Source organism: Theropithecus gelada, chromosome 13 (genome assembly GCF_003255815.1).
Source record: "Theropithecus gelada isolate Dixy chromosome 13, Tgel_1.0, whole genome shotgun sequence".
NCBI lineage: Eukaryota > Metazoa > Chordata > Mammalia > Primates > Cercopithecidae > Theropithecus > Theropithecus gelada.
In genome coordinates, this window is record NC_037681.1 from 56,949,284 (window position 1) to 56,968,401 (window position 19,118).

General features: G+C 39.6%; 1 protein-coding gene across 4 annotated transcripts in view; it reads right to left on the reverse strand.

The window, feature by feature from the left end:
* FEZ2 (fasciculation and elongation protein zeta 2) overlaps window positions 1-19,118 on the reverse strand; it is a 44,525-nt gene that overhangs the window by 9,682 nt on the left and 15,725 nt on the right. For all 4 annotated transcript variants that reach the window (XM_025405789.1, XM_025405788.1, XM_025405787.1 and 1 more), the window contains exon 5: window positions 16,628-16,896. In XM_025405789.1, the coding sequence (XP_025261574.1) occupies window positions 16,628-16,896 (269 nt within the window). The remainder of the gene's footprint in view (window positions 1-16,627; window positions 16,897-19,118) is intronic.

Below are 19,118 nucleotides of genomic sequence, written 5' to 3' on the forward strand. Positions count from 1 at the left end.
AGTCTACAATGTCATCAGGCATCGTAAAAAGAGTCTGGTGGCACCTCTATGGCGGCTGAGTCAAAGGAGTGAGATAGATTCTTACAGCATGACTAATTAAGGGGAAAGGCATCGTGAAAGGGAAGTGAAGGCCTGATTCAGTGGATGGTTCCTTCCCCTGGAATTTTATAGAGGAAATTTAAATCAGTAAACACATTTGAGGAGTCAACATAAAGAATATTTTACCAGGCCCCAAGGGGCAGAAGAAAGGAAACCAAGGAAATGGTCATCAAGAAACATATATAGTTTCGTCCAGTGGTTCTCAAAGTGTAGTCCGGGGATCCCCCTCCCACTCAACTCCTGTCAAGAGGTCCCTGAAATCCTCTCAGGAGTTCATGAGTTCAAAAATGTTTTCTTAATACTACTAAAATATGAGTGGTCTTTTTTACTCTCATTCTCTCATGGCTTACAGTGAAATATTCCAAATGACAGACTGCATGCAGAAGCACATTTGTGAATCTAGCTGTCTTTCATTAAGCCAGATGTTAATGAGATTGACAAAAATACACAGCAATGATATTTTTTCATGTTGTAAAATATTATTTTTCATAAATATATGCTCCTTATAATGAATTTATTTTTGGTATTTTTCATGAATTTATATTTTCAATTTTATCACTTTTAATCTGTAATATAGCAAATATTAAGCTTCTTGGGGTCCTCGATAAATTTTAAGAGTGTAAAGAAATCTTGATGACAAAAAGCTAAGAAATGCCAACAGGCTGAATCATTGAGGGAGCTATGTGCTTCTGTATCCGTCATGTAACTCTATGGAGTTACTGAAAATCTGAGTTCCAAATGTTACCACCTTATAGGACACTGTATAAACATGCCTCGCCTCCTAAACCATCCATCTTCCCTATCTAGCCTTTCCCAGATTTGCAAGGCGGTTTTGCTTCAGCAAGAATCAAATATCTAGTCAGGATACTCTGCTGACGACTCTTCACTTCACTGAAAGCATAACTATTAACTTTGATGGAAGAGGCTAGTTATAAAACAAAAACCTACAGGTAACTACTTTTGTAAACTTTTTTAAACAGATTATCAAACGAGAGAACATCTTAGGCTTCAGAGTATATAATGACAATTATGAGAAACTATTTTCAAATAACCAAGTCAGTTTTTTAATTATTTCCCTAAAATATATTTTCTTTCAAATGTGACCAAGAGAAACACACTTGTTTTTAAGTACTTAGTCTATGTTACCTGGCTCCATTATCTATGGGCATGTTAAAACTAGATACAAATTCATAAAATCTAAAGCAAGATTAAAAGTTTCAGAATCCACATTATCAGGGAATTGAGACACATTTTATATTTGGAAAGCATATTCTGAAAACACTAGCTTTATGTTCCCAACCAGAAAGCCAATACCTGTCACTAGAAAAAACAAAAGTTGATGCAGTTTCAATTTTATAAGATGCAGATGTAATTTAGGTTTTCTTTATTAAATGTTTGGTTGCAGACATTACTGCGCCATCTCAACTACTGATAGCCTGACTACTTGTGAAAGATAGCTTTTGTGCCACCAGAATTCTAGGCTTAGGGGAAATCAGTGAAAATGCAACCATGGGACGCCAAGGTAACCTGGAAAAACAAAACTAACAGCTGATGCCAGTGAAAGAAGGTAAAGCAAGGAACGCAGAACCTCTGTCCTTGCTGCTGAGTCAGTGGCTGTAGCCGACAAGGCCCTACTGTCCCCAGCTCTTTCACTGACAATGAACCAGGGAAGCAACGTGCAGCCTGTACAGTTCAATAGCCTCTTGATCCGTTGGAAAATTACAGAACAAGGAAATCAGAAGGTTCTACAGGAAAAAAAAAAAAAAAACTAAAATCTATGTCTGAGAATGTTCCTCTATCAAACACTTCAGTTGCCAGCAACTCCCACCTCCCCAGCAGTCAGGCAGCACCAATGTTCTCCCTCCACTGCATTTCCAAACTCTCCCTCTCTACTAGCTCCTTCCTGACAGCAACCTGAAATTCTCAAACCCTCAACCTATTTCCTTTCCCGAGGGTTTCCTGAAACAACTCTTCCCAACATCATTTATTCGATCCAGAAGACCACGGCCACTTTTCAGATCTGTGAGACATCCAGGAATCCCTCCTCCCTCCTTGGATTCAGAGACACCACACTCTCCCAGATTTCCCTCACCCCAACCCTCCTGCTCTGTAGCTGCTTCTTCAAAGAGTCACCACTTTCTTCATTCATCCCTTAAATACCAGTGTTCCCTAGGATCTTGTGCCTTTTTCTTGATTCACCTCTCAGATGCTGCTGTACCTCGGGATTCTGTCCCTATTTCATTCTCATGCACCCCTCTGGACATGACCACTCAATAGCTTCAGCTTCTGCTTCCATAAATTGATAGCTCCACTTTACTAAGATCAGTAAAGTGCTAAGAACAGTGACTGGCACATGGCAAAGCTCAGTATATGTTAGCGACCTTTACTGTAATTTCCCTGAGCTTCACTTTGCATGTTTAATGGCCAGCTGGACATCTGTGCCTATTGTATGTTTAATGGCCTATTGACAAGCCTATGTTCCTGTCTATATTTAATATCAATGTTTCTAAAACTCATCCAAAACTGAATTCAATGTCCTCTTCCCCACCAAAACACAGACAACAAAATTTAAAAACCGGTTCCTCCTTCCGCATTTTATTCTCCTCTCTCATTCATTTCCTCATTCTTTCAAAAAACATCCTGAGCCAGATACCATTCCAGGTATTAGAGATTCAGACTGAACACATCAGCCAAGGCCCCTCCCACCCTCCTCCTGACCTTACATTCCAGCATAACGGAGGCACAAAAAGTACAACACGTAAATGAACTGAATGCTGCAGATAACTAACACACGCCCTATCCCTAGCTCCAACAAGGTGATTAAAAACTGGATGCCTACTTTCTACTCAAACGTCAGAGAAAAGCTCTCTGAGGAGACGACATCTGAGCTGAAAGATGACTTATACACCCATCCCAGATGAGCCACAAAGGACACTGGACAAGGGAGATCTTCTCAGAGAACAAAACCAAAAGCAGCCAACCTGGCCAACTTGGGAGTCCACACCACAGCTAGTGTGCAGGAGTCTTGCAATTCTCATTCAACGGGATGGAACACAGTATCTATGGATATGTCCCTTCTCGCCTCCTTTTTATCAGATTTTATTGCAGCAACCCTGTCTTCTCTCCCCCATTGTGTACCAATGTGTTGCAACGGCTGGCTTAACCTTCAGACCATAGGTTTTGTCCAGAGCTGATGGAAAAGAGAGATATCCCCTCATTTGCTGGGCTTGAAGCTAGAAGCAGGTACTGCTGACAAGATTTACATACCTCCCTCTGGGGAAGGGGCGCATGTGCTTTATCTATGCTTGCCCTCATCAACAATCAATGACCTGACCCTAACTCTCCCCTTCTTTGGCACCCAAACCAATCAACCTCACCAATATCTCTGAAATTCAACTATTTATATTTCCATCCCTACTTTCACTTCCCTGACTCAATCTACATGAAATGGTTGCAACAGCCTCCTAATTATCTCCAGTTGCGTCCTTCCATACTTCTTCCAAAACAGACAAACTCAAACATGAAAACCATTTTTGGTTTTCTACAGCCTTGAAACAAAAACCAGGTGCCTCAGAATGTCGTACAACGCCATCCATTTTCCAGCTTCCACTCTGCAATTTCCATAGCCTCTTCTGGAGTTTCTTGCTCCCTCACCTTCTAGCTTTCACCATAATGAGCAGCCTGCATTTCCCCAGATGTCCCTAACTGTCACCTCCAAGTGGTGGCACACACCATCCCCCCAGCTCTCTGTGCCTGTTCCCTCCTCCTTCTAACTGACATCAGGGTGCAATTCAGCCTTCCCAAACCCATAAACCTAGCTAGGGGTAATAGTAATGTATGTCCATCTCGACCACAGAACACAGCCAGGCTCAGAAAACACTACAAACGTGGTAGTTGTTTTGAATATAGCAATTGTCACACCCTGTACCTAGGTTTCTCCGTGTTGACACTACTGACATTTCTGGTCAGATCATTCTTGTCACGGGAGTCAGTGCAGTGGGGTGGGATCTCTCCTAGCACCTCCAGTCTCTGTTCACCAGGATGCCAGCAGTACCACCCCCACCCTGCCCCTAGTTGTGACAACAACAAATGTTTTCAGACATTGACTCATGTTCCGTCGGGGGCAAAATTGGCCTGGTTGAGAATCACCGCACTAAAGCACACTGGATGGTTCATCATCTCAAACTGCACCCCATGGGCAGCACTGGAAAACTGAAATTGATTCGACATCCTTAACACTCATGCTGGGGACACAATTGTGGATCAATTAATGTTTGCCTAATAGTAGTATAAGAAAAGTAATCAAGGTATTTTTAATGGGGAGGTAGAGGGCACAAGATCTAAAGAGAAACAAGAAAGAAAGAAAAACAAAAATTCTGGTTAGGTTAATTTTTCATAAATTCAACTCAGTTCTCAAAATCCTTAAGGACAGAAAAAAAAAGTCAGATACTTCTTTCATATGCTCCAAAAAGCAAAAACCAGACTTCAATATGTAGGAGGCATCTGACTGATAGTCAGTGACCTAACCTGCTAAACGCTACAGCGATTCTTATCAATACCAGTGGGATACTTCCAGATTTCTGTATGAAACCAGGAATCACATCTCAGGCAAAAGTCTTAGAATCAGAAAATTAGTCAGCTTGGACAGAAAAGTGCTGAATTAGAAATCAAAGATCTGGGTTCCTTCCCAGCTTTGCCACTAATTGTGTGACAGGAGGGCAGTCACTTTACTGCTAAGGCCTGTTTCCTCACCTGTAAAACAGTGGATTAAATAATATTAACTTTAAACGTCTGCTTATTGGTAAATCCTATAAGTCTATGAATTCATTCAACCAAAAAGATCCATTATTAAGAAAGCAAATTAAAAACACACACACATGCATAGACACACACATGCGTGCGCGCGCACACACACACACACTCTATAGGACTAAATAAATGAGTGCTCCAGAATGGCAGAACTGCACAGCCAGATGATACATTCAGAGTCCAAGGGCTTCATTTTCTTATGAGGAAATGACTGCATTCTGAAGGGAGAGACAGGTCTTATGCATCTCTCCATCCCCGCAGCTTGCATAGTGCCTGAGCCATAGCAGGCATTTATAAACGTCTCGTAAGCTGAAGTTGTGACACTCCTAATACCAGAACCCAAGAGCCTTAGAGTCTGTGATCTTTTCACCATATCATGAGGTGTCTTGACTTCTTGCAGGAGAGAAAGAAAAAAAAAAAAGCCCAAAATAAGTTGAATGTGAACAGAATAAAGATGACATGACAGAACATAAAGTTACTTTTCAGAAGAGTGAACAATGGAGTTCTGGAAAAGTCCACTGAAGAATCTAGTCTAGGAAAGTAACATGAGATTAATGAAATATTATTGTTGGTGTGGTTTGTAAAACATAAAACAATGGAGTGAGTAAGAAATCTCAAACCCCTGCCAGGCACGGAGGCTCATGCCTGTAATCCCAGCACTTTGGGAGGCCGAGGTGGGTGGATCACCTGACGTCAGGAGTTTGAGACCAACCTGGCCAACCTGGTGAAACCTTGTCTCTACTAAAAATACAAAAATTAGCCGGACATGGTGGCGGGTGCCTGTAATCCCAGCTACTCAAGAGGCTGAGGCAGAAGAATCACTTGAACCCGGGAGGTGGAGGTTGCAGTGAGCCGAGATCGCACCATTGCACTCCAGCCCAGGCAACAGAGCAAGACTCCGTCTCAAAAAAAAAAAGGAAGAAATCTCAAACCCCTAGCTAGGATACTCAAATAGTAGCAAGTAGAAGATCAGTGAACTAGAAGGATAAAGGAAAAGAGAGACCAGGGCAGTGAGACCAGAAAGAAACAGGAAACGAACTGTGTAGAGCATACTGTGCATTCTGTTTTATGACTGCCCTGTAAATTCCAAAAAATCATACACCCTTTTGGAAGGCAAAATGAATTTTAAAAAGATAAAACCTCAGAGGCAGGTTAAATTTACTTTTTCGTAAACGTCACCTCATTTAGAAGCACTAATTTACAACCTTGAGAACAGATGCGGTATTATTAGGTGCTTATGGTGCTTAACTGGGCCAGAGGGAAGATTTTCTCTATGCTTAAATTTTATAAGTAGGAGGACAAGGAGAGGGAGAGACAGAAGGAGTAGGGGAGGAGGGAGAGAGAGTGGGAGGGGGGAAGGGAGGGAAGCATTTCTTTGTTAACATTTCTCAAGGTTAAAGTACCACAGACATATCAAAGCGCCAACAGAGCTAAGTCTCAGGGTTATGAGCTGAATGAAATGAAGGACACTAAAGATTTGTTACTAAATAAATAAGTAAATAATTTTTTAAAAGAAAGGAAAAAAATGATTTGTTACAGTTTAATTTAAATAACTGCAATAATTCAGTATATCAGAAAACCCAATCCTCCCTCCATTTAATCTACCATTTCCAAGTCTGAAATACAGAATCCAAGTGTTCAAACTCAAAGTGAAGAGCTGGTGAAAATTCTGAATCTAAAGTTACTTTGTAACTGATTCATCCATTTCCCACTACCTCTTTAGGAAGGAGTTAATAGTGCTATAAAATGCCCCTCTCAGAATGGAATTTTTGATAGGAGCCTATTTGTGAGCAGGAAAATGATTAAGCATTGCAGTATTTACTTTATTGTTGCCCTCACTACTGACAAATGTCAAAGTAATGTGGCAAGGACGGAGGAAGAGGGTATTCAATACACAGCTTCAACACCAGTATTTATGCTGAGAATACTCACCACTGCCTCGTGGTTATTTCCTTCCCTGGCTTAAGTATGTATTGAAAGTCTCAAAATCAGTCCTTATCTGGAAACTTTTCTCAGACAAAACCAGGAGCAACAATGTGTAAATAGGATATAGATTTATAAAAATTCACCAACATCTGAAAGACAAAGAAATGGGCCAAGATCCCCAAGGCCCATTTACAACATCCTGGCAAAGCTCAGAAAAGGAAAATTCAAGCCAAGGATCCTTCCATCCACCTCTAAGTAACTCCACAACCTCATTTCAATGCATGCTGGTTCTGTGAGCTAAAGTCCCTGCGAAGCTTTTGTTTACTCATTTATGAAACGGAAATAATAACAGTAATACCTTCTTCACTGGGTTGTTGTGAAGGTTACATGAAATAATCCATGCAAGTACCCAGCAAAGTGCTCAGCAAATATCAATATTCAAAAAAAGTATTGGCTATAATTCCTGAAAATAAAAAGGCTAGAATAATATTTTAGACACAACTCCCAAAGAGAAATAACCACACCTTTCTACTTTTCTCCAGAACAGCAAAAACAGCATTTCAAGTTCTTCTAATATAAATAAAACTGCAGCTGAGAAAGAATAAATCCCTGATTATAGTTCCTAGCTGATAGGACTGAAAACAACATAAAGAAGAGACATTACTATCTATGACTAAGTACAGAATCAGCAAAAAAGTTTAAACAGAAAACAAGTTAACAAATAATTCGGTCTTTCTGAACAATAAAAAGAAAAGAGCTGGAGAACACTATGCTACATTAAAGTGAACAAGAATCAGATACAGTGCTGTAGTTTGTTAGTTCTTCTCTGGTATCCTAAACATATCTGCTTATTCTACACACAGCATATTCACCAGTTCAACCAACTTCACAGAAAGCAACATCCAAGACAGGGAAAGCAAGACAAACAAAGGGCCCAGGAAATTTACACTATTCCTGCTACCAAACTTGTTTCTCAGCCTCACCTGACACCAAATGGTACAGATTTCTAACTGGCCAGGAAATCATTTAAAAATCTCAATATCAAAGCTCAATGTCAGAAAAAAAGGTTTGAAAAAGCAATCAAGGAATGCTTTTCATCTATTTCTGACTGTTACTCTAATCTACTCTTACTTCATTAATGTTCTTTATACTCAGGAGGTTCAAACGAAAGCAAAATTAAAACATAATTATTGTTCCTTATAAATCATCACATCATTTTCAATAGCTTGAATATGATTTTCAAACATTAATTTATACAATAGGTTTAATTTTTAATAAAATAATCAAAACATGAGGAAACAAGTGTAGAAAATTTAGAGTAAAAATATTCAAATAGGTATTAAGGTGTAAAAGTAATATCTTGTTTTAACACTTCAAATAATTTTAATGTGAATTATAAAGCAGTTATAAAAGCAAATTCTACCAAAAAATATTTTTTTTTAAAAACAGATCTAAGTAAATTAGAAAATATACATCATACCTAAGCAGATACACACTTGAAAATCTTCGATATTAAACACCTATTATATAAGTTTATTTTTATGGCAGAAAAAATGTAATACAAAGATCTTCAAAATTAACATTAAATAATTTTTTATATTTGAAGATTTTTTTAAAATTTTTATGTAACTTAATATTAATGTGGAAACTAAATTAATTTTTGCCAAATATTTTCAAAGCCACTAAAACTAGAATAATTGATCTTGGCAATTTTAGAAATTCCTTCCTGAAACTTATAAATACTCTAAGTACAGTCATGTGCTGCTTAAAAACGAGGATACATTCTAAGAAATGAGTCAGGCAACTTGGTCGTTGTACAGACCATCACAGAGTGTACTTACACAAACCTACATAATTGTATAGCCTACTCCATACCTAGGCTACATGGGACAGCCTATTGCTCCTAGGCTACAAACCTACACAGCCTGTTACTATACTGAATAACACAGACAACAGTAACACAATGGTAAGTATCTAAATGTAGATAAACATAGAAAAAGTACAGCAACTGGGAGGCCGAGGCGGGTGGATCACGAGGTCAGGAGATCGAGACCATCCTGGCTAACATGGTGAAACCCCGTCTCTACTAAAAATACAAAAAACTAGCCGGGCGTGGTGGCGGGCGGGCGCCTGTAGTCCCAGCTACTCGGAGGCTGAGGCGGGAGAATGGCGTGAACCCGGGAGGTGGAGCTTGCAGTGAGCCGAGATCGCGCCACTGCACTCCAACCTGGGCGACAGAGCAAGACTCCGTCTCAAAAAAAAAAAAAAAAAAAAAAGAAAAAGTACAGCAACAATACAGCATTCTAATCCTGACTCCATCATCTATCTATACGCAGTCCATGACTGACTGAAATCTCACTATGTGGCACACAAGACTGTATACAAGAAGAACACAACTTCCTGGCATATTACAGCTTTTATGTGAACTTGTTTATATTAACAATGACCTCTCTAAGACATAAAGAAGTCAAGAATGGACTCCTGATTTTTACTACATTAACTGCTTGGTCATGAAAGTTCACCCTTACCAGCCTACCACCAAAAACCACTGCAGAAAACAAAGAGTAGATGATAAAAACATATCAGAAACTGATGATGACATATATTTCTCTAGGTAATATTATTTTTCATAAAACAAATGTGTTCCACATCTAAAGTAATTCATAATTCATAGCTTTGAATTATTAAAATAATCATTATATATTCAAGTTTCTCTCCACCCTACAATGACCTTCCATCATGCTAATAGTAATTTTTAGTAAATGCTTTGCACTAAAGAAAATGCAGCAAGATACTATCAAATATCACCAACAAATTATTGTTAAAATATGTCAATATTTACATTCAAGAATGTATATCAGAGCCAGGCACGGTGGCTCACGCGTGTAATCCCAGCACTTTGGGAGGCCGAGGTGGGTGGATCACTTGAGGCCAGTCGTTCAAGACCATCCTGGCCAACTTGGTGAAATCCCATCTCTACTAAAATACAAAAATTAGCCAGGTGTGGTGGCAGGGCCTGTAATCCCAGCTACTCGGGAGGCTGAGGTAGCAGAATCGCTTGAACCCGGGAGGTAGAGGCTGCAGTGGTCCCAGATGGCACCACTGCACTCCAGCCTGGGCGACAGAGTGAGACCCTGTCTCAAAAAAAAAAAAAAAAAAAAAAATGTATATCAAGTAGAATTTAGTATCTCAAGCACCACTGCTTAAATAAAGGGGAAAAAGGCTGGACACTGTCACTCACTCCTATAATCCCAGCACTTTGGGAGGCCAAGGCAGGTGGATCACCTGAGATCAGGAGTTCGAGACAAGCCTGGCCAACATGGTCAAACCCCATCTCTACCAAAAAAAAAAAAAAATACAAAAATTAGCCGGGCGGGGTGGCCCGTGCGTGTAATCCCAGCTACTCGGGAGGCTGAGGCAGGAGAATCGCTGGAAGCCGGGAGGCGGAGGTTGTAGTGAGCCAAGATCAAGCCACTGCACTCCATCCTGAGCAGCTAAGTGAGACTCCATCTAAAAAAAAAAAAAAAAAAAAGATAAAGGGAAAAAAAACTCAGTGCCTTTTCCACTTCTCCTCTAACCTTCTTTTAAAATCACATTTTATCACTGTGTATAATACAGGATCTCCAAGGGACTGCCAACATTTTTATTCCTTTTGTTGGTCTCCACATCTAGAGAACACTGGTCTACCTGCTCGCTCTCTTCACCTAGCTACCGGGATTCAGACACACAGCACAGAGGTCAGCTGTTAGGCAAGAAGCTGCCACACGGAGCTTGGAGACTGGCTGGCCAAGATGTCACTATCTGGGGGCAAAGCTCAGGCTGCTGCTGAAGGGGCTCCAAGAAAAGGAACAACTCAACATAATCTCATGATAAAACAAGGCAACCTTTTAAATACAAATTTCAGACACATTACAGTACTCTTTTTAGCTATGCAAACTCACTTAACTGGAGTTCATAACTTTTTTTCTCTACTTTTTAATTTTACTAAGTCTAAATCAGAGATTGGCAAAGTTTTTCTGTAAAGAGCCAGGCATTAATTATTTTAGGCTTTGTAAGCCACACAGTCTCCATGGCAACCACTCAACTCCGTACATATAGCACCAAAGCTGCTACAGATGATAGATAAATGAACGAACATAGCTGTGTTTCAATAAAATGATATTCATAAAACAGGTGAAGTGTTGATTTAGCCCTTGGGCAGCAGTCTGCTTTGACAATCCCTAGTCTAGATTGTCTGAGCAAATGTGCTGTTAAAAAATTCCAAATTAAAAAGAAGGGGGGAAAAAGCCAGGACCATGTTGTTTTAAACAGAAGCCCTAAATAAAGGCTATCAGTCATATTATAACATGAGCTGAGTCACAAAAACGAAGCAATGTATCTGCGAAAGAAAAGATATACAAGAAAGAGTGTGTATCATCTAAGCCCTAGCTCTCCCCTATCCTTAAGCAATTCTCTCCCTAACCCCCAAAAAGCAATAAATTAGGGTAATGTGATTCTTTCTACAGTTTTTTCTTTTCTCTGCTACGATTAGTCACTGATTGCTAATATCCCAAAAGTTGTCAGTATAAACTTTTTCAGGGTTGACTGAAGCAGTCATGCATTTTTGACGGTGGTGAGTATAACACACTAGAAATGCTCTCTTGAAAGTTCAATGTGATTACGGCAAACAGAAAAGACTATTGATTCCTATCTTCTCAACAAGACTTAGCATAAGCAACCTTACATGTGACAGTCAAGTCAAAGATTTGTTACTAGATGCTCACAGAGTAAGTATTCCATTTTCATACATATAAGTTTACTAAGTTATGATGCTAAGCAGGTAGGCCATAATGCCCAGACAACTTCAGATAACACTAGATGAATAGCAACTACTAAATTACAACATAAACCTGGTGTTGTTCGACCTATTCTTGTATTCATGAGAACTGCTACTGAAACTCAATGACCTGTGAATGTTCGATATAACAGAAGCCTGGCTCCCCCAATAAAAATCCCCAACAGAACAATAATAATTCAAATACTACAAATCTAAATCCTCCGGGATTCAATCTCCTGTACGCTGAAGTTTCAATTCAACAAACATGCATTAAGTGATGTGCAAAGAACAAGAAATGAGGTGAGGTGCTGGGAAAGCAGTGTGAATGAGCCTTTAAAGAGCTTGCACTCTGTTAGAAGAGAGGTTTAAGCCAATGATTACAACACAGTGTGGTGCTTCAATATCAAAAGTATGTGTACCCTCACAAATAAATATGAAAACATCTCATAATAGGCATATAAACATAATAGGCAACTCATAAAAGAATACAGATGGTCAATAGATCAAACCCATTGTCTGCCTATGCAATCGGTGTATATTAAAAAGCTCATAATATCCACCGTTGGTGGGAGGTGTGGGAAAATGGCCATTCTTATGCTCTTACTGGACCACATTTCTACAGAATAATTTGAAAAGCTGGTCATTTAAAGCCGTTTAAAACTGTATATTCTTTGACTTGGAAATTCTATCGGTTTCAGTGAGTGGATAAACTAGTTTTGCTAACCAAAGGAAAATAATTCAATTTTAGGAAAACGGTAACTTTGGTTTAACAGTATAAATTTCAGACTCCTACAAGATATCCAAAGGGAATTGTCTAGGAGGCAGTTGGACATATATAATAATTAGCATTTACTCATGGTGTTTGCTATGTTTGCTAATCTTACATAATTTCATTTAATCTCTCCAAAACTCAAAGCCGTCTGTATAACATTGGCAGGACCAAGATTCAAACACAGCTCTTAACCCAAAGTTCTTAGTCAATATTCGATTCATGGTCCATGGGTTTGACACCTGGCAGAAAGGTCCAAGATAGAAATATACATTTGCAAGTTTATCTTTCATTCACTCATTCATTCAGCAGAAATGTATTAGGTACCTAAGGTTGGATCTAAGAATACCAAGAAAGTAAAGTAAACTTTCTTATCCTTAGGGACACAAAACAGAGATAGGCATGAAAACAAAAAACTGCAGTATGATATGACAGTGATAATAGAAATACTGAAGAGGAATAATACTAACCCCCTTTAAAAGAGAGAGTAGTCAACTCTGCATCAGAGACAGAGTCATCAAGGAAGGTTCTAAGAAAGGAAGACAATGCTTGGCCATGATTTTGAAGGATGAGTGGGAAAAAAAAAAATCCCCCAAGTGGACAGAAGAAGGAAGTAAGGAATGTGATTCCAGAAGAAGAACACTGACTATAAAGAAGCGTTACCCAAAACAGCACGGTCAGTACAAAGAAATACATGTAAATCACCACACTGATAAATGCACAGTGCCCTTTAACCGCTCTCTAACCCCCATCCTCTGCTCCTCCAGATGCTGCAAAAAAGGACAGAGGAACTATAAAGCCTGCCATTCTCTTGAATTGCATTTCCCAAAGAGGTCCACTCCTCTAACCTCCCCTCCAAACTGAGAATTGGAAAGGGACTAGGCAGCCTCCCTTGTCAATGAGAAGCAGTGGTGTAGCGACACTCTCCAAAACAGCTTCCCAAAAGCATCCCTATCTACCGCCTCACCCAGCCTTTGGTTTTCTTCATGGTCTTTATTTACCACTAAAATTCCATCCTCTATTCATTCTTTTCCTTGTTTATTGCCTTTCTCCGTCATTAGACTATTCATTAGACTATAAGCTCCAGGAAGGCCTGGGATGGGCCTTGTCTATTCTATTCTATTCACCACTGTGGTTTTCTTTGTTTTTTGCTTTTTGTTTGAGACAGGGTCTTTTGAGACAGGGTCAGGCTGTAAGTGGAATGGTGTGACCATGACCCACTGCAGCCTCAACCTCCTGGGCTCAAGCAATCCTCTCGCCTCGGACCCCCAAGAAGTTGGGACTACAGGTGCTTGCCACCACACCTGGCTAATTTTATAATTTTTATTTTGTAAAGACAAGGTCTCACTATATTGCCCAGTCTGGTCTCAAACTCCTGGGTTCAAGGGATCCTCCCACCTCAGCCTCTCAAAGTGCAAGAATTATCATCATGAGTCATCCTGCCCACTGTATCCGGAAGAACACTTGCCACAGGAAGACACTCCACAAATGCTTGCTGAATGAATGAGTGCTGTTTTACCTTACCCAACATACAGCATTATGATTATTTTAAACCTAAAACTCCAATCAAAATAGTATTTCACTTTTATCAGGTAATACTTTCTGGAACATTTCACATATTTTCACGGTCTAATGAAATTTTCTAATGCTCTAAATAGCATCCCTATGCCCTCTATTTTGTTTTTCACCACAACAAATATTTAAAACAAAATCTGTCTCCAAAATTAACAATTAAGAAGTTTAACTCTGCTCTATACACACAGCAATCTTTCATTAGAGTATCTTTGGACCAAAGAGAACGAGGTAACAATTTTAGATAAAGTGGAATGCCAACTACAAACTGATGTACCGCTTCAGTGAAACATACATCAAGAAAAACAGAAGGAAGTTATTCTATACTTAACCAAAAACTCCAAGTCCTGCTAATAAAACAAAAATATCTCAGGTAGGAAAAAAAAAATGACTGACGTTATTTAAAAAACAGATAACACATGACAATGCTAAGGAGGTCACCATTTTTTAGGAATTAGTATCACTGATAAATAGTAAATTCATAGAGACCAGGTCTTGCGAAGACTGTATGTGATATAAAATGCTTGGTAAAATGTTTGGCAAGCTCCTGGAATGTGTTTATCCAACTGGCCATTTCACTTTGGGTTTATTCTGAGCAACTTTCAGGCTACTTGTGTCACAGACAGGATGGTCTTTCCCTAGTATTTTAGGCTTTTTTTTTTTTTTTTTGAGACAGAGTTCTGTTGCCCAGGCTGGAGTGCAGTGGAGCAATCTCGGCTCACTGCAACCTCTGCCTCCTGGGTTCAAGCGATTCTCATGCCTTAGCCTCCTGAGTAGCTGGGATTACAGGCATGCACTATCACACCCAGCTAATTTTTGTATTTTTTAGTAGAGACGGAGTTTCGCCAGGTTGATCCACCCACCTCGGCCTTCCAAAGTGCCGGGATTACAAGGCATGAGCCACCGCACCCAGCCACATTTTAGGCTTTAAAAGGATACAGGAAACTAGTACTGCAAGCTTAGCCGTGCCATTACTGAACTGATTAAAATTTTTGACACAAATTGTAAATCAGGCAAAATGCAACTTCAAAGGTTCAAATATTATGAAAAATATTTACTGTTACTATGAATCTATTTCAAGACCAATGAAGGCTGAAGTAAGACCTAACTGTTGCCTTGCCAAATCCTTTCTCAATATAAATGCCATGTAAAATTACACAATGGATTTACTCTAACCCTTTTTACATGGGAGTTACAAAAAGAAGCCTTTAAACCCCTCTAGGGATAAATTTACTTTTCTCAGCCAAGTGTTAACAGCAATAAATGGAGGATTTACATGTAATCCCTAAAAGCAAATAGGCAGAAATTACCAACCATGCTATGACTTTTTAACTAAGCATTTTATTTAATCCCACTTATATAACAGGACAATTTAAAGGGTGCCAGTTCTAAAAATATGAGATGCAAATGCAAAATAGTGTCCCTAATATTTTAAAGCAAATTTTCTAGGATTGTATATTCAAACAAATGTGGGCTGCTTTTGGTTTTTTTTCCAGAGTACTCACTAGGAATGACTAAATAAACACCTATTCAATCAATACTGCCATTTCTTAAAAATAATAGATATCTGAAAACTTTTTTCAAAGTCAATGTATAAGTGATATCCTTTCGAAATAGATACAAATGAACATTAAACTAAAAAAAAATGGATTTATTCATAGGCTAATAACAGTATAATAAATGAGCTACATGGTAAGAGTCTCTTTGTGTTAACTGCTCATTGGTGGCCCACCATCCTAGAACTGTATTTCCAGGATTCCATCAGCATCTGGTTAATGAGATCTATTTCTCTGGTAAGTATTCTTTAGATAAATCAGACTTTATCAAAAACAGAATTCATATTATTGCAAACCATAATAGCTAGTTTGTGATTTGTAAGACCATGTTATTGATATCACAAATCTAAAAGAGATGTTCCATTGAGAAAAAGAGATCCCTTTACCCAACCATTATACTCTAAAAATAAAACCAACATTTCTTCACACACATACAAAATCAAGGCAAAAATATACAAGACTTCGACACAAAAAAATCTTATCAAAGGGTCAGCGTTTCACGTTCTAAACTTGTTTTCACCGGTCAGTAACAGTCTAGTCTGCCAAATAGTAGGCCAAACGGCTGATGTCACTTACCTTCTTGTATTCCAACCTCGCTGAAAAATCAGGAGAAACCTGTTTACAAACAATCTGTGCCTTGAGCAGAGTTCTGCTACCTCTAAATAAACCCCTTTTAATTTCTGATCACACGACTCATAAGAGTTCAGCAAAAATAAGAAAAAAAAATTACTGGCCAAATACACATAACCACTCTTCACATTCTGATGTAGTAACAATGGTCACTTGCTAAGGCTTCTTTTCTTCAAGACATTCTCCTTTTTTGCCCCCTCTTCCTTCCACTTACTTCCCTGCTAAAGATTTCAGTATTATTCAGATAACCAGTACCCTTTAGTCAAGAAAACGGCTTTCTGAAGAAACTGAGCACAGTGGTACCCTGGAATAAAATCCCCCTGGGCTCTGAGTAGAAGTGCAACACTCCTGCCCATGTACAACCTGTCGCACCTGCCACCAGCCCGGAAGGCCAGGACTACCATGGAACCTGTTTCCAGCGTTCGACGCCTCCTGCAAAACACCACTTACTGTGCCAGGCATATGACTTCTCTCATTCTTCCCATTCTGAGAGCTGCCATTTTTTAGCTTCTTTTTCTTTTTTGCTGTTTCTTTGTGCTCTTTCTGTTTGTTTTGCACTTCAATAAGAACAGAAATAAAGCTGTTTTTCACTTCCTTTTCAAACTCCAGTTCATCTCGTAAAGCCAACTGCTGCACCAGCTCCTCAGAGTACTCCTTAATGGCAGTCTCAATTTCTTCTAGGATTTCATTTAACTCAGACACTGAGAGCCTTTTCACTCCTAGGACCAAAAACAAAATACAGCAGATATTAAGGCAAAAGCGTTTCAAGGAAGCAAAACAGAGGAGTCACTAGGAGTAACTAAATAAACACCTATGTAATCAATGCCAAAGAGCAAAAATTATATTCCAAGCAATTAAATTGACTGTGTGTGATCTTCTCAGAATTCTAAAATTTCTGGAGGGCAGGTCTGAGTAGTGGTAAGTGGGCAGGTGAGTCACTTCTCAGTTTGCTGGGAAGAAAGTCTAACGAAAGTTTTTACTTGTGCAAATAAATCATTCCATGAATAATACTTTAGTCAAGACTGTGAAGGCTTGTACATGGAAAAGAACAAACACAAAAGCAGAGGGAAAGTACAGAATCCACCTGCTGACAAGAAACTGCAAGCCATTCAGCAGGGTTCTGGGATATCTCTGAACAGGAAAGGAGTTGATCTGAAAGAATTAAATTAAATACATACTTAATGACATACACCCCAATCTGTGAATTTTGTTGAAAATTGGTGATATGGTTTGTATCTGTGTCCCCACTCAAATCTCATATTGAAATGTAATCCCCAATGTTGGAGGTGGGGCTTGCTGGGAGGTCATTGGATCATGAGAGCAATTTCTAACAGTTTAGTACCATTCCCCTGGTGCTGTTCTCATAACAGAATTCTCATGCGACCTGGTTGTTTAAAAGCGTGTGGCACCTCCACCAGGCCCCCTTCCTCCTGCTCCAGCCATGTGAAGATGCCTGCTCCGGCTTTGCCTCCTACCATGAGTAAAAGCTCCCTGAGGCCTCCCCAGAAGCAGATGCTGCCAGGCTTCCTGTACAGCCTGCGGAACCATTAGCCAATTAAACCTCTTTTCCTATAAATTACCCAGTTTTAGGCATTTCTTTGTAGCAGTACGAGAATGGACTAAACAACTGGGAAGACAAAGGGGAACAATATTCCCTGAAACCCCATTTCAGTCTTTTCTCAGCACTTCTCCCCATGTGAGAGATAGGACACTGTTAAAGTCCCAAACCACAGGGCCTCAGAATGTGGAGAGGGGGTCTTTGAAGAGGTAAAACAAGGTTAAATGAGGGCACTAGGATGGGCCCTAACCCAGTATGACCAGTATTCTTATAAAATAGGGTGACCAGAACACAGAAGAAAGACCATGTGAAGACATAGGGAGAAGGCAGCCATCTGCATGTCATGGAGAGAGGCCTCTGAAAAAAAACCAAACCTGCCAACACCTTGATCTCAGACTTCTGGCCTCCCAAACTGTAAGAATATAAATTCCTGTGGTTTACGCCACTCACCCTGTGGTACTTTGTTCTGGCAGCCCTAGCGAACCAATACAGATTTCAGTATCTATATCAAGTATCAGGACTGTATTTGGGAGTCAGGACCTTAACGCCATTTAGCCCATATCTACAGAAGCATGGTCACATCAGACCATCTGAAAGACTTTGCTCTGTCTGACCATCTGTATGCTGAAGCCATACAACCAACGTTCTTTAGGTACCTAAGCTTAGGACTGGGCATGCCATAAAGATAAAACTAGGTGACAACACGGGTTGAGCAGATACAGACTCTGTCACTGCTTACTCAAGGAGACCAGTCATATGGCAATGATTAGATACACACCTTCCTTCCAACCGGTCTCAGGCTCTTCACAGGCTGGTTATAATTATTCAGAAACTTTTCATGAAAATCAACTGTAGAGTTTCTAGAATTAATTATTCTCATATACGTCAAACAGATCCATGGTTCCCAAAATTCTTCACAGTAACACATAAGACTATTTGTATAGACAGGAATTGCATTTGACAAAAGAATTACTGAATATCTATTCTACACTTCAAATATGATGGGGTTTGTTATAGACTCAATTGTGTCCTCTCCAGATTCATGTGTTGATGTCCTAATCCCACTACCTCAGAATGTTACAGTATTTGGAGATATGGTCTTTAGTGACATTAAAATAAGGTCATTAGGATAGACTCTAATTCAATATGATTGCTGTCCTTATAAGAGGAAATTTGGGGCCGGGCATGGTGGCTCACGCCTGTAATGGCAGCACTTTGGGAGGCTGAGGCAGGTGGATCATGAGGTCAGGAGTTCGAGACCAGCCTGGCCAACATGGCAAAACTCCGTCTCTACTAAAAATATAAAAATTAGCCGGGCGTGGTGGTGGGCACCTGTAATCCTAGCTACTTGAGAGGCTGACACAGGAGAATTGCTTGAACCCA